Consider the following 13335-nt stretch of genomic DNA (forward strand, 5'->3'; position numbering starts at 1 on the left):
TTCCCTGAACGCATTCTGCGCTTTAACTGCTTTTGAGTCTGACATCTGAGTAATTCTGACATTGGTGTACATAATTTCTTGCAACGTAAGCCTGCACCCCTTTTTATCCCTGATTTACTGGTTTTGCTCTTCAGATTTTTCAAATATCCACATTTTCTGGTTTTGAAATTTCAGTCAAGTTCCCAAAAAAGCAAAAAATTAGGGGATGGCAAACAAATGTTCATGAGCCACTACTTTATGCCTCCAAGGTGTACAGTGGCAAAACGGGCGTTTTATTTATAAAACCTCTACCTCCCTTCCTACCGAGGGTGACCATGCTCATTTGCGGTTCTATATCTACAGTATAAAGGATCAGTGTGGTCACCCTTTGACAGGCAGAGTCTAGAACTACAAAACATCTCCAACATTATTTGGACAACAAATCTCCATGGTGGGAAGTGATCTGTAGTCCACAGAGATGAATTGGACAGGGCTGATAATACTGGTTGGGAATTAAGTGCAGTACAGGCACAGTCCACGGGAAGCTTTAAGCTTACTGGATTTCTGGCAGGATCAACAGGTATTTTGCACTTTATTAACCACCTTCAATTGTATATTTAACAGATCAAAAGGGAGCAAAAAAGAAGTTAATTCTTATGGAGTACATACATTTGAATTCCTAATTGTTTTTAGTGTATAAGTTTAATGTTGATAGTCTTACTGTCGGAGTTATATTTCTCCGGTAATAAATGCACTTGCAAGTTCAGAATAATATATGGCAAAAAACCCCCCAAAAAACGACAAAGTATTAATCCAGAAACCATTGAAAAGATCAAGTAATTAGGATCCCTATGTGTGAAAATAAACTGGAAAATCCCTAAGTGGGGATGTTTAAGGTAAATCAGTGTTGCATCCCTCTGCAACATACTTTCATTATTAAAAACGGTCAACTTAAAGTGCTGTCTGCAGTAGTCAATCATTCCACTGTAGCTATATTTAAAATTCGACAATGTTATTCGCATACTACATAACAATAATGTCAGTGTTACACAAGCAGCCAAATAAATTGTCAGCTATCTGTGATAATGCTTTGCCATGCACAGACCATTTATTATCATTATTTCATTATAATATTTTACATAAACTAAACCCAGATGTGTTGAGCATTTTCCTAGCCAAAAAATAGGTCCAGGCATCTGCACGAACAGTTAGAAGTGGGAAAATGGATCATCTGAAATACTCTTTCCAGAAACACATTTTCCCTTTTCAACCACCAAGTTGCAAATGTATCTGCTGCCATATTTGATTCCAAGGAAAATTGTCTTCCTTGAAAAATTAAGTACAATACCTGTTGTTTCATCCAGCAAGAAAGCTTGTTTTGAATTCCCATCCATGATGTATAAGGTTATTTTTCCATTCTTTCCCTCATCTGGATCTTCAGCTACTACACGATGTATAAGAGAGCCAATTTCTGCATCCTCCTTAACAAAGGCAGCTGGAGTTGATAGGAAACTTGGACTGTTGTCATTGACGTCTTGAATGATAATCTGAGCTGTCAGTGAACAGTGTTGACGCTGTGTTATGTTAGTGGCCTGATCTGTTGCAATTACTGTAAATACATAGGAATCAGCTGCCTCTCTATCCAGTTCTTTGTCTGTGGTCAAGGTTCCATCCCATTCGTGAATAAAGAAAGGGTATTCTTTAGTTCCATCTGTACTTAATGAATATTTAAGTTTGCTGTTTGGTAAATTGCCATCTCCATCTTTTGCTTCAAATGTATATAAGACAGTTCCTATAGGTACATTCTCTTTAATGCCAATGACTACCATGAGGTGAGGAAACACAGGATGGTGATCATTTTGATCTTCTATATCAATCTTTATGATGACAGAATGGTTTTGAGGAGGAATCTTGTTATGGTCTTCTATCCTAATAAGTAAAAGGTAGTTTGGGCTTGTTTCATAATCTAGTGGTCTGGAGAGGTATAAATCTCCTGAGGAACGGTCAACGACAAAATGGCTGTTGTGCTCTTCCTCGGAAATGTGGAACTGTAATTTTTTATTGGATAAAAACTTATTGTGTGGCAATATTGAGCCTATTACTTGAGAAGGTTTTGCATCCTCTGGAATGTTTAAGATTTTTACTTCGACCTTCCCTTTCGATTTCTCTTCAGTAGTTGAAATTACCTAAAAGATATGATATATAAAACACATTTTTTGGTCTAATAATGTTATTACTTTATTTATCACAGAGATGAGTCCTGTCAAATGGTCTGTTCACCTTAAACTGATATTTGCAGGTTCACAAGCTTGTACTGAATAACCAACATCTTATAGCTTTTGTGGATACCACCCAATAAAATATCCCCAAATCAGTTATCAGGCCTACTCCTTAAATGTCTTCCTAATCCTAATTAGTACTGTATTGTTTTTAATAATTTAACAAATCCAGCAGAAAAACTAAGACCCCCGTTGGAAATTGTAAAGGGCTAAGCATATTCCCATGAAACAGCACAACCTGTTGCTTAAACTGAACATGAAGTTATAAGAGCCAAGAGGGAGTGTCATGTTACCCACACCAAGATTTTTCTTGGGGATCTGGTCAAGATCTAGTTGTTGGAGGTAGAGTGAGGAAGTGTTTGTGGATGCTTGCTGCAAATCCTGTGAGTTGGTTTAGTAAACCTGTTCTTAAAGGAGAACTATGGGGTCAGGGCTTTTCCCCATAGTTCCCCTAAGGGTAACGGGAGGACAAAAACTAGCGTCCTCCCGTCACCCAAAGCTCAGTATACCACGAGCTACAGCTCGCGGTATACTGAGACGCCTCAGCCGCGACGGATCCCGACATTACTGTCTGGATCCACCCAGCTGCGTGAGTGACAGCTGGCTCTGCCTATCTAGAGGCAGATCTGGAGGCAGAGCCAGCTGTACCCGCCCCCTCCCCCGTCCGTTCCGCCAGTCAACAGATCGGACAGGGGAGGGGGGGAATCCCTGCAGGGAGCCATGAGTGACAGTCACGCCTCTCTGCATGGACAGGATCGAGAAGCGAGCGTGCGACAGTATGTGTTCGCTCACTTCCCGATCTATTGAGACGACCTGTGACAGTTTCATTGTCACAGGTCGGCTAGAACTATGAGGCTGAGTGATTTTCACTCGCCTCATAATTCTCTTTTAATGCTGCTTTACTCTAAAGTGATTTCATTCATGAGGTCTGATTCTCAAAACGGAAACCGTACTTTACATGAAAGATTACTTCTAACTTCTGGTTAATAGTAAGACACTTGCATATTGTACTGTCTGAAAAGGAGAGTAAACAAAGAGAATTCTGTGTCATGTGTGCACCCTGTGTTTAATGATTACTTGTCAAACAAATATTCTATAGACATAATAGAAAAATATACATTTTCAGTTTAATAGATTTTTTTATATTGGGGCTTAAATTGTATATGAAGCAACTTTTACTACAAGAGAGAAAATATCTCACATGCATACCTTTCAAAATTGTGTTTTCAGTATATTTACTTTAAACAAATCTTCATTTTAAAAGAATTTCCAAATGGAGTTTTAAGGCAATGTTGCTTAGTACGTAAAATATATATTTTCTACATTTTGGAGCACGAGCATTGACTAAACACATAATCACACAATCTCTTGATTTTAACATGAATCAGATTTAAAAGACAACCTTATCATTGTTCCCATATATACACTATTTTACTGAGTACCCAAATAATCTTATAAACCAGGTTGCTGTTTATCAGTTACTCTACAGGCCTGCATAAATAACTTCCCAGCATGTCACAATACACAGTAACAGAATCATTAAACCCTGTCCCCAGAACTTTTTTTTTCTGCTAAGTTTTTTAATCTAATGATTGAGAGTCAATGTCCTCACGTGGGAGATTTCCTCTCTCATCCTGTACCAGTTACACAAGTACAGTACAAAAAATATGTGAGTGTCACAGTGCAGGATAATAGAGGGAAATAAGAACCTTACAGATGTTCTAACATTTCCTCACTCTATTAACAATTGTGCTTTTTTGCTGTCTCTGTCCCTATCAAAGAGCTATCCATTACTGTCATTGTGAAATCCTAAGGTTAAGCTGGCCATACACCAGCAGAATTTTGTGTGAAAAATTACATTTGGAACATTCATCTGATTTTCTAATAGTTAAAAAAGAACCCCAGGATTTTTTAATTAACCCTTGCAGTGGGGCTACCTACGCACTGCAAGGGTTAAGTGCCCTTTTGTGTCTAGGTAACAAAGATATACTAACCCAAAGCTGAAGCTCAGAGACGACCAACTGTCATGGTGCTCCCTCCAGCCAGTCTCTCCCTCCGTGCAGCATTATACTCTTCCTCAGCGTCCTCCCTTCTATACATAGGGGTCTATTCACGAAGCAGCCGATTCACTATAGCCCGTACTGCTCCCAAACATGGCCGAGCGGCTCAGGCGAGCCGAATGCACATGCCTTGGCTCGGCTGAGCCATGCTGAAAGCCGAAACTGGCCGAAGCTGTCACTGTTAGCTCCGCACAATCGTTTTCTATTTGTTTTTTTTGTACTTTTTAAACTATTTTTCTGTTCTGCTCGGTCCCACACCTATTGGGGTTAGGACACAGACAGCAAGATTTATATACAATTTGATTCCACGTGTGTTTAGTTTTACAATTTAGGGTTTGTTGCACGGAGACATTATCCTTCACTCATGTTCACCTGTTGAGGTGATTTTCATTAGTTTATTTGTTCACATTCAGACTGAGCGCAACATATTAGCATCACTACACACGATTACTCAATCACAGATTGTTGCAGCTAGTCTACTGTTTAGATCACTATTATACTCTTAGCGCAGCAATTTGCCATTCATTGTGTATTAAATACATTTGTATTGCATGTATAGTAAATAGCAAAAGAAACCCCCATGGTCTTCTTTCTTACACATCAATGAAATGATCTTTGCTCCCGTGCAAGAATGAGTCACCTTGTGCTATAAGAGAAGTAGGAATTTAAATGTGAAGTATGAAAGCTGTCAGCCAAAGAACACTTAAAATCGCACAGCAAGGTCAGCTTTGCTCTGTCACATTAGCTGTACATAGCATCTCATTGCAAGACTGCAGGGACAGCTGTTTGGCAGGAAGTATGAATGTTTTGCATCTCATTAAATGGATTTGGTAAGGTGACAATGCACTTTAATTAAACCAGCAGTGCTTTCCATTTATCATGATAATCCATATAGTAACCCCAAGTGATATACATATTATGTTTGTACATTTTACTGCTTGCTTTGAACTGCAGTAACTCATATCTTCAAGTATTCTGTTGCAATAGGGATGTAAGATATGAAAATGGGGCCCATCTGCGTAGCAGAACCTGCACCCTAACACAACCCTCACCCTAACCCTTAACCTGTACTCTAACATTTAACTTTTACACTAAAACCCAACCGTTAACCTGCTCTCTAACACTACCCTAAACCATTATAGTTACTCTTAATCCCTTTACAGTTGACCCTAACACTAACTCAGCCCCAAATCTAATCTCTAACACTGAATTAACCTCTGCTGCTTCATACACAGCCGACTTGGTATACCTGTCAATATCTAACAGCACCAAAATATCAACTTCTTAATTCAGGTGATCATTGCCACCAAAAAAGAATGGGAAATCTTTTCAGTGGGGACATGGACAGCAAATGAAAGCTTACAAGGTTCTAATTTTTCCTACTCTATTAAAAATGTTTTGACTAGATTTCCACTTGAGTTATGATTTGCCAACATTTTACCTTTTTATTGAGAGTTCACTTTTACAACATGTCTAAAGTACCCCTTGTCTAAGAAATTCTGACTTATAGTAAGCATTTAGAAAGCGATATTTACAAGCAAATAAACAAAAGGTAAACAAACTTGTAATCCCACCTGAATATTCACAGTTGCATATTCCTCAAGAGGAGGGACCCCTTGATCCCTTGCTGTTACTCTTAAGCAATAGTATGGTTGCAGGCTTACTGAGAGAGGTTGGGTTGTCCATATATCACCAGTAGAGGCATTAATAAAGAAATTACCAAGAACACCGTCTGTAAACAAAAAGAAATGTGAATAAGAGTGACAATAAATTTTAGCAATACATTTTATTTCATGTGGCTGTCTAGAGAGAGCAGTCTATAGTGTGGGATATGGGCAGATAGTCAGTTTGAAAAACATCAGGTTATTGGATTTTTACAAAAACAATGATGTACACAGCAATACCACACATAATTTAACACAGTATAAAGCGAAACTCAGTGGCGGATCTACCGCCATAGTGACCCATGCGGGCACTTTGGGGCCCACAACAGTGGGGGGGGGGGCCCGGTCAGGAGCAGGTTTGTAAGCCTCCCGGCCGGGTCCTGTCATAGCCGCACACACAGGGAACTGGACATAGGCACGCACACAGGGCAACAGAACAATCAATCTCGGCAAGTTACCATGTCCGGATTGTAGGTGGAGACAGCAAATGGGTGGGGTCAAACTCCTGCTGCTTTGACTGCATTGGTTAAGAGGAGTGGGCGTGGTTTGGAGGGAAGAACAAGCTGTGCCTCTGAGGTACGGACATTGGGGACATCAAGGAGACTCTGGGGGAGGTAGGGAGACGACATCTGCGGGTCAGCTGGTCATGGGGAAGTTGAGGCATTGTGCTGGCTGACCCTTTTGCTGTATGATGCTGTGACAAGACTTCCCAGGTATCCGCTGGCTATCATAGCCAGCAGACACCTGGGAAGTCTTGTATGCTACATGCTGTGCCTGTTATTGTCCAGCAGTACTGTCCCTGCTCTCTGTCCCTAAGGGCTTGCTCACAGCAATTACAGTGCGATCCAGAGTGGTAGCTGCTGGAATGCACTGTATCACACACTAAACTCCCCCCTGCGTTCTAAGGAGGGAGGAGGCGTGGTGGTGCATTGAAGTCAATGGCATCTCAGCAACACCCCCTGCCCGCAGTGTGATTGTCCGCGTCGTGTTTGCGGGGGGTGTTTACAAAATTTTGCTATGGGGCCCTGTGATTTCTAGTTATGCCCCTGTCAAAGCTCAAGGCAAATGTCAAATCTCCAGTTAATTTAGTTATAAATTAATTAACTATATCCCTTTACATTAAATTGAAGAAATAAAAGCAATAAACCTTCTGTGCTGATACCAATAAAAACCTTACAGCACCTTGCACCCTAGAGAATATCTCACCTATTGCAACCTTTAGAAATACATAAACGTCATAATTATTTTTTTCTAAATGTGTTGAAACAACAACTATCAACTGAAAAACACCAAAATAGACAATTTGTGATTATCAAGCTAACAAAATACCAGTAAAGACAGTGCAAATGTACTACCATCTTGTGATTAAAAAAAAGCATATTAATACAGTGTTTCCACAAATGTTCACAATAACCCATACAAATAATCTTAAAAGTTATTTTCAATGCCCATGATCATCAACCCCAAAATATATATTTTAACTGCATCCACTCCAGAAAGCCTTATTTTCCCAGTTGTTGTGCTCCACACATATGCGACTTACCTTGATGTATACACCATACCTAAAAATACTTTAGTATAGTCCTGTTGGGGAAAAAGCACGCAGGACCATAGTAAAGTATTTTAGTTGAAATATATATTTTTGTGTGGAGGTCCTGAGACCTCTCTGCTGACTACATTGCAGTTGAGAAATACAGCATGGTCTATGACTTGTTCCATCCTGTGACTGAACAGTAAAGGAGAAGGAAATCATCATTCTTCTTTCCTCCTCTATGTGAAAGCTTTCATTGCTAGATGGACAGAAGTGTACAACTGAGTAGGGGCACTTTGGCTCACAGGGCTACCCCTTCCCCTCTCTCAGCTTAAGGCCCCATTCACACCTGAACGGTTTGAAGTTTCACCAGAAGCACCTTAACACTCAACACTAGGATTATTGTCATATTCAATAGTGCCTATTCACACCTGAGCGTAGTATTGCTTGAAGCTCATTGCTCAAAAAATTACATGAGCTTCTTAGGTCCCCGTGCTTGTAGTGGGGTAATACTTGAGGGCTGTGGATAATGCTCTTCAGCTCACTTGCACTTGTATACGTAAAGAAAACCTGTGGAGAACATGTATCCCATGCCACAGGAAGCCAAGGCAAATATTGTCTCTAATAACTCTAATACTTTATGTGCAAACTGAAATGACAAATAGCAAAATCTAAAATTTTGTAGAAAACCACTGTAGAAAGATGTTGCTTTGGTTGCTATTGGTGTCTGGACTACCCATATTATTATTGCTATTTGCTGTTAATCTTATACGTCTGTAAGCCCCTATTCCTTAAATGAGTACAACAATTAATACATCGCATAAAACAGAATGACGTTTTGCTCACCAGAAGACAATGAATATTGTACTGTTCCATTACCACCGGCATCAGGATCCTTTGCAAAAACAGTAGTCACCAATATGTGTCCTTTCTGGCCTTCTGGAGCCTTGGGAAAGGAAAAGAAAGCCGCTACACTATTAAACCTAAAACACACAATGCCTCATTACAAAGAACACATGATAAAGCATAATAGTGTAAAATGGTGCTATAAAAAAATATTAATATATACATATATATACAGTATATGAAAAATTCAAATTGCTGGGGCTGCATTTACATTTTTTGTGCACTTTTTTTTAATTCCCTATAATGCACTTTTCCTTTACACCAGTTTTTACCCCTTGCAAAATGTTAAAACACAACAAATACTGTACAACTACAAATACTTATGTTACATTTGCAACCATCTTATTTAGTGCAGCTACCAGTCATGAACACGAGATGGCAGTCAGCTTTCATGAAAGGAGTAACAGCACACGCTGTTTGCATTCCTATTTTTAACAAACCTTGACATGCAGCTGCTTTCCTAATGGCAGTTGTGGAAAGTATGGCTTGTTATCATTAATGTCAGCAACTGTGATGTAAACTGTGGCTGTGGCATTACGACGTGGAGTACCATGGTCCGTCACTAACACAGTAAGCTGATGGTGTGCTTTCTGTTCACGATCTAAAGCGGCACAATTTATAATTTCACCTAAAGAGTGCAAACAAAGACACAATGACACAATAATATGATTTACAGTTTCAATAATTTACAGCAGTAACAAATACTGTGACTCTTTGTAAATAATCACAACCAATCAGCTTTCAGTTTTGCAGGACAATCATCCACCAAAAACTACATCCCATGACTTTCTTCCTAGAGGGGGGTTTGTTGCCTTGCAGGGCACCATGGAGCTACCAAAATGTGCGCCCCCCTGAATAGGACTGCGCACTGACTTGCATAGGCACCACCAACAACTAGCAGAAAATACAAACAAGCATGGATGTGCAAAGGTAAATAATGGGACGAAGTGCAGTAGACCACCTGACTATGAGCAGTGCATTCTCCCTGACCAGAGGCTTAAGGAATTGCTACAAGAATGGAACTAGAAAATAGAACAATTGAGTCTTTGAGACAAAATAAGGATAAAAGAAATAATTTATTGTAATGTGCTCCTAAATTGAAATGCATTTTCCTCCTAGGGTTTAATACTACCTTAAAGTGCAACTGAAGCCATTTTTTAAAAAGTTTTGGATAGAGTGGAGAGTTAGAACACCTGCCAGGTTTTTATTGTATCCTGTGTCTTCATTAGGGAGATTCACCCTCTCTATTTTTCATGGTGACTGTTATTACTGAAAGTAAAAGAAAATCCCAAATTTTGGGTTATCATCAGAACAGGAATAGCTGGGAAATATTCCATTGGAAAACTAGTTCTGGTGACCCTGCTGACCACAATGGATTTCCCTCTCATTGGTGGGATTTCCTCTCACTTCCCATTGTGGCTATCTGAGAGCAAGTGAAGAGAAATCTCCCCAATTGGACACAGGTGGCAGAAAAAAAAAGATGAAAAGGGGTATAACCCAACCATACTGTATCCAAAATTAAAAAAAGCATACTTTAAGAATATGTCACAAGGATGCAAGTACTTTAAGCCCATGTCAAAAGGGCTCATTATATTTGTCTAATATAGAATGATATTACACATTTTTTTTTATTATTAAAACTATTATGTCATATCTCCCAACTATCCCTCATTTGGAACCAAACTACTCTGCCCTTTCCTCCCCAGTTGTCCTTCTTCTTGGTATGAAGTACAGATATCTATGAAAAGGTTCTATTTGGCTACCAAAAGTGCTATTTTGCATTAAAGCCTTCATCCTATCTCTTTATTATCTTGTTTGTTATTTGAAAACCCAGTATAAAGGAAAAGTAATGGTAAACATTCTGGGTTTTACCAATCATTTTTGCTATATCAATTCTTAATGGTTAGCATAACTGGGGTTGTGAAAGAGGTGTGTCCATTGCCTACATACATTGTGTTGGAAGGGGTCCCTTTTTCTTATATCAGAAAGTTGGGGGGTATACTATGTGTCTTCTTGAGGAGTTTTATTTCAAGTACATTCTTCACTCAGCTTGTGAATAAATTGTGAATACAAATATATTATAAGCAACTAAATAAATCCACAATACATAAAAACACTGAGATTTTACATAATAAAGGTAGTTTATAGCACAATAAGATAAGAACAAGACTGGAAAACTTAAAAAAACTCCTATATGCTAGAGGAATAATTACCATGAATATAGAAATAGTGGGGGCATCATAGGATGGTTGGTCTATGCTAAAAAGCATTCCACAAACAGGTATGACAATCAAATAATTTGTTTATCAGAGTTTCATGATAGGGCTGATTTCAGAGCAGTATATGGCTGATTCATAGAGACTTTGTTGACAGCTGTACATTTTAGGCCCACCAATTATTGTGTTTTAGGCACGCTTTGCATGTGTTACTATTTACTTTTATATGACATATGTCCTACTGGAAACCACATGATGCATCATGCAACACACCTAAAACATGTACATGTAAACTGGGCCTCAAGGGTCCTGAAATACTTGCTGACTGGCTGCCAAGTTGATCCTCTGCAGTCTGAATGACTGGACTGGAATTGGTATAGAGATCAGGTGTTCTGACTTCACTGGCTGCTTGTAAATTCTACATCAGTGACTTCAAACGTACAAGGCCCCATTCACACCTGCAAATGGGGCTGATTGCATGAGTTTCTCATATTCCTGTGTGGGACTCTTGCGGTCTCCTGGAGGAGGGAGGCACTGTACAATACAATTACATTTGCCACTGCACACAGCTGTTAACAGCCTGTACACATGTAATCACACAGGCGGCGCCTACCTGTGCGTGAACGCACCTTGACTCAGTCTGTTTGGGTCCACATGTAATTGTCTACAGGTAATCGGGGCATGTGCGAGTAAATGCGATCAGGCTGTAAACAGCTTTGGGCTGTGCCAATTGTCATTGTGAAGTACATCCCCTCCCGCCCGCAGAAGGTTGTATGAGTCTAAAGGAGGAATTTGTGAAACTCATGTGATCGCAGGTGTGATTGGCGCCTAAAGGCAACCTTAGTTCAGGACTGGACAAATCCCAAGAGCCAGGTAGCCAATTCTCCTAAAAGAATTACAGCTGGCACCTAACTTTGATATTCTCTCTAGTTGTTGTCAGTGGAGCTTGCTCCTAAAAAAATGTCCTGAGGCTGGATTGGACAGACTGGCTCTTGAATTCCATAATAATTTGTCGATCTCTGACTTGATATTTCTCAGCAGTGGTTTCTTTTAATATGGGCAGCAAGATGTTGTGTCTTATAGTGCTAATCCTGGTTTGGTTCTGGAAGAGTTAATTTCAGCTGAGTAGTCTGAAGACAACACAATTATACACTACCTGTCTTGGAGTTGATGTGGAAATAATTTTCTTCGGACAAGAGGAAAAATGAGAGCTGCCCGTTTTTCCTGGTATCACTATCAGATGCTGTGATTGTGCCAATGACTCCATTTGGACTGGAGCTTTCCACAGTGTAAAAAAAATACGTGTTTTGACTGAAAGCAGGGGAATTGTCATTCACATCCAAGACCTTCACAATTACTGAAGCAGAAGCCGTTTGTTCTACTACATTGCCTTTGCAGCTTGCCACTACAATCAGATTGTATAAATTGTTTTTTTCATAATCCAGAGATCGTCGTAAGAAAATCCAACCTGTGTTACGATGAATTGCAAATGGAACTGAATTTTCAGGCCACAAAGAGTAAACTATGCTTGATGGCTGGCTTTGTGCACCTTCAATGTATGCTTGTACCTGGAGGATGCTGGAATACACTGCAAAATCTTCATTGATTTCAATCTGATGCACTAAATTACCAAAGGTCAAAGTATTAATTGTTTCTGGCTGTGTGATAGTGACGGTTAATGTAAAAAAAGAACTTAATATCGGATGTCCATTATCTTCAGCTGTTATCAGCAATATATGTTCACACACAATTGTTAAAGTGGTATTGAGGTACAAGATTCCAAAATTGGGGTCAATGACAAACACATCCTGGTTTTCATTTGCAATGCTATACGAGATGAGTCCATTATATCCACTGTCAATATCCTGCGCCTGAGCAATATACAAAGCACTGCCAGGTGGAGTGTTTTGGTGCAAACTTATTCTTTCATTCTCTCTCGGAAATACAGGTGGATTGTCATTCACATCAGTTATAGTTACATTGACCTGTGTGCTGCTGTAGGCTGGAGAGCTTCCTAGTTGGGACTGAATAGTGAGAACAGCAACAGTCTGAGTCTCATGATCCAGCTGCTTTGTTGTAGTGATAATACCAAACTGGGGGTTTATGGAGAACATCTCATGCAAATCACCAGATACTATCCTATATGAAATGGGCTCCACGGAATCTTAAATCAAAGAAAAACAGATTTGATTAAAATCAAATATCAACAATCCATGGTAAATTGGAGCTTACAAATTGAAGAAGGGGTTTAACAATGTTGTAATACATTAGATAATAATTAATACACCTTGTCTGCAGAATTCATGAATGTTTACTAGTTTAGCGCTTTCCATTGTGTGTAAACGATATTCACATCACTTACAAGCTTCCTAAAACTCTCAGGGACACCATAACGTAAGTATTTCTCCCCATGGTCCTGGTTCCAGCTTTCTATTCCCCACTGCATATGTAATAAATTGCTTGCTGCATCTTCCTATGTAAACTACTAAAGAAGAGATTATAACATTTTAAGAAGCCGGGGATACTGAATCTGTAGCAAACACCCAAAACTGATAATGTGTGTGGCCTATTTTATAGAATGTGGGAGAAACTAGGGAGTGAGAAATATTGTATATTTCACCATTTGAAATGTATGGATAACGTGTGCATACATTAATTCAGTATGTGTGTAATACACTATAAATATACTATATATATATA

The 13335-nt window shown here is 39.3% G+C and overlaps 1 protein-coding gene across 1 annotated transcript in view; it reads right to left on the reverse strand.

The window, feature by feature from the left end:
* The window catches only part of DCHS2 (dachsous cadherin-related 2), a 242221-nt gene that overhangs the window by 34026 nt on the left and 194860 nt on the right, over positions 1-13335 (reverse strand). Inside the window, 5 exon segments of the mRNA XM_018557926.1 lie at positions 1328-2165; positions 5893-6050; positions 8360-8459; positions 8860-9047; positions 11792-12799. Coding sequence (XP_018413428.1) covers positions 1328-2165; positions 5893-6050; positions 8360-8459; positions 8860-9047; positions 11792-12799 — 2292 coding nt within the window.

This window comes from Nanorana parkeri, unplaced genomic scaffold, assembly GCF_000935625.1.
Source record: "Nanorana parkeri isolate BGI_ZX_2015 unplaced genomic scaffold, ASM93562v1 scaffold311, whole genome shotgun sequence".
In the NCBI taxonomy this organism is placed as follows: Eukaryota; Metazoa; Chordata; class Amphibia; order Anura; family Dicroglossidae; genus Nanorana; species Nanorana parkeri.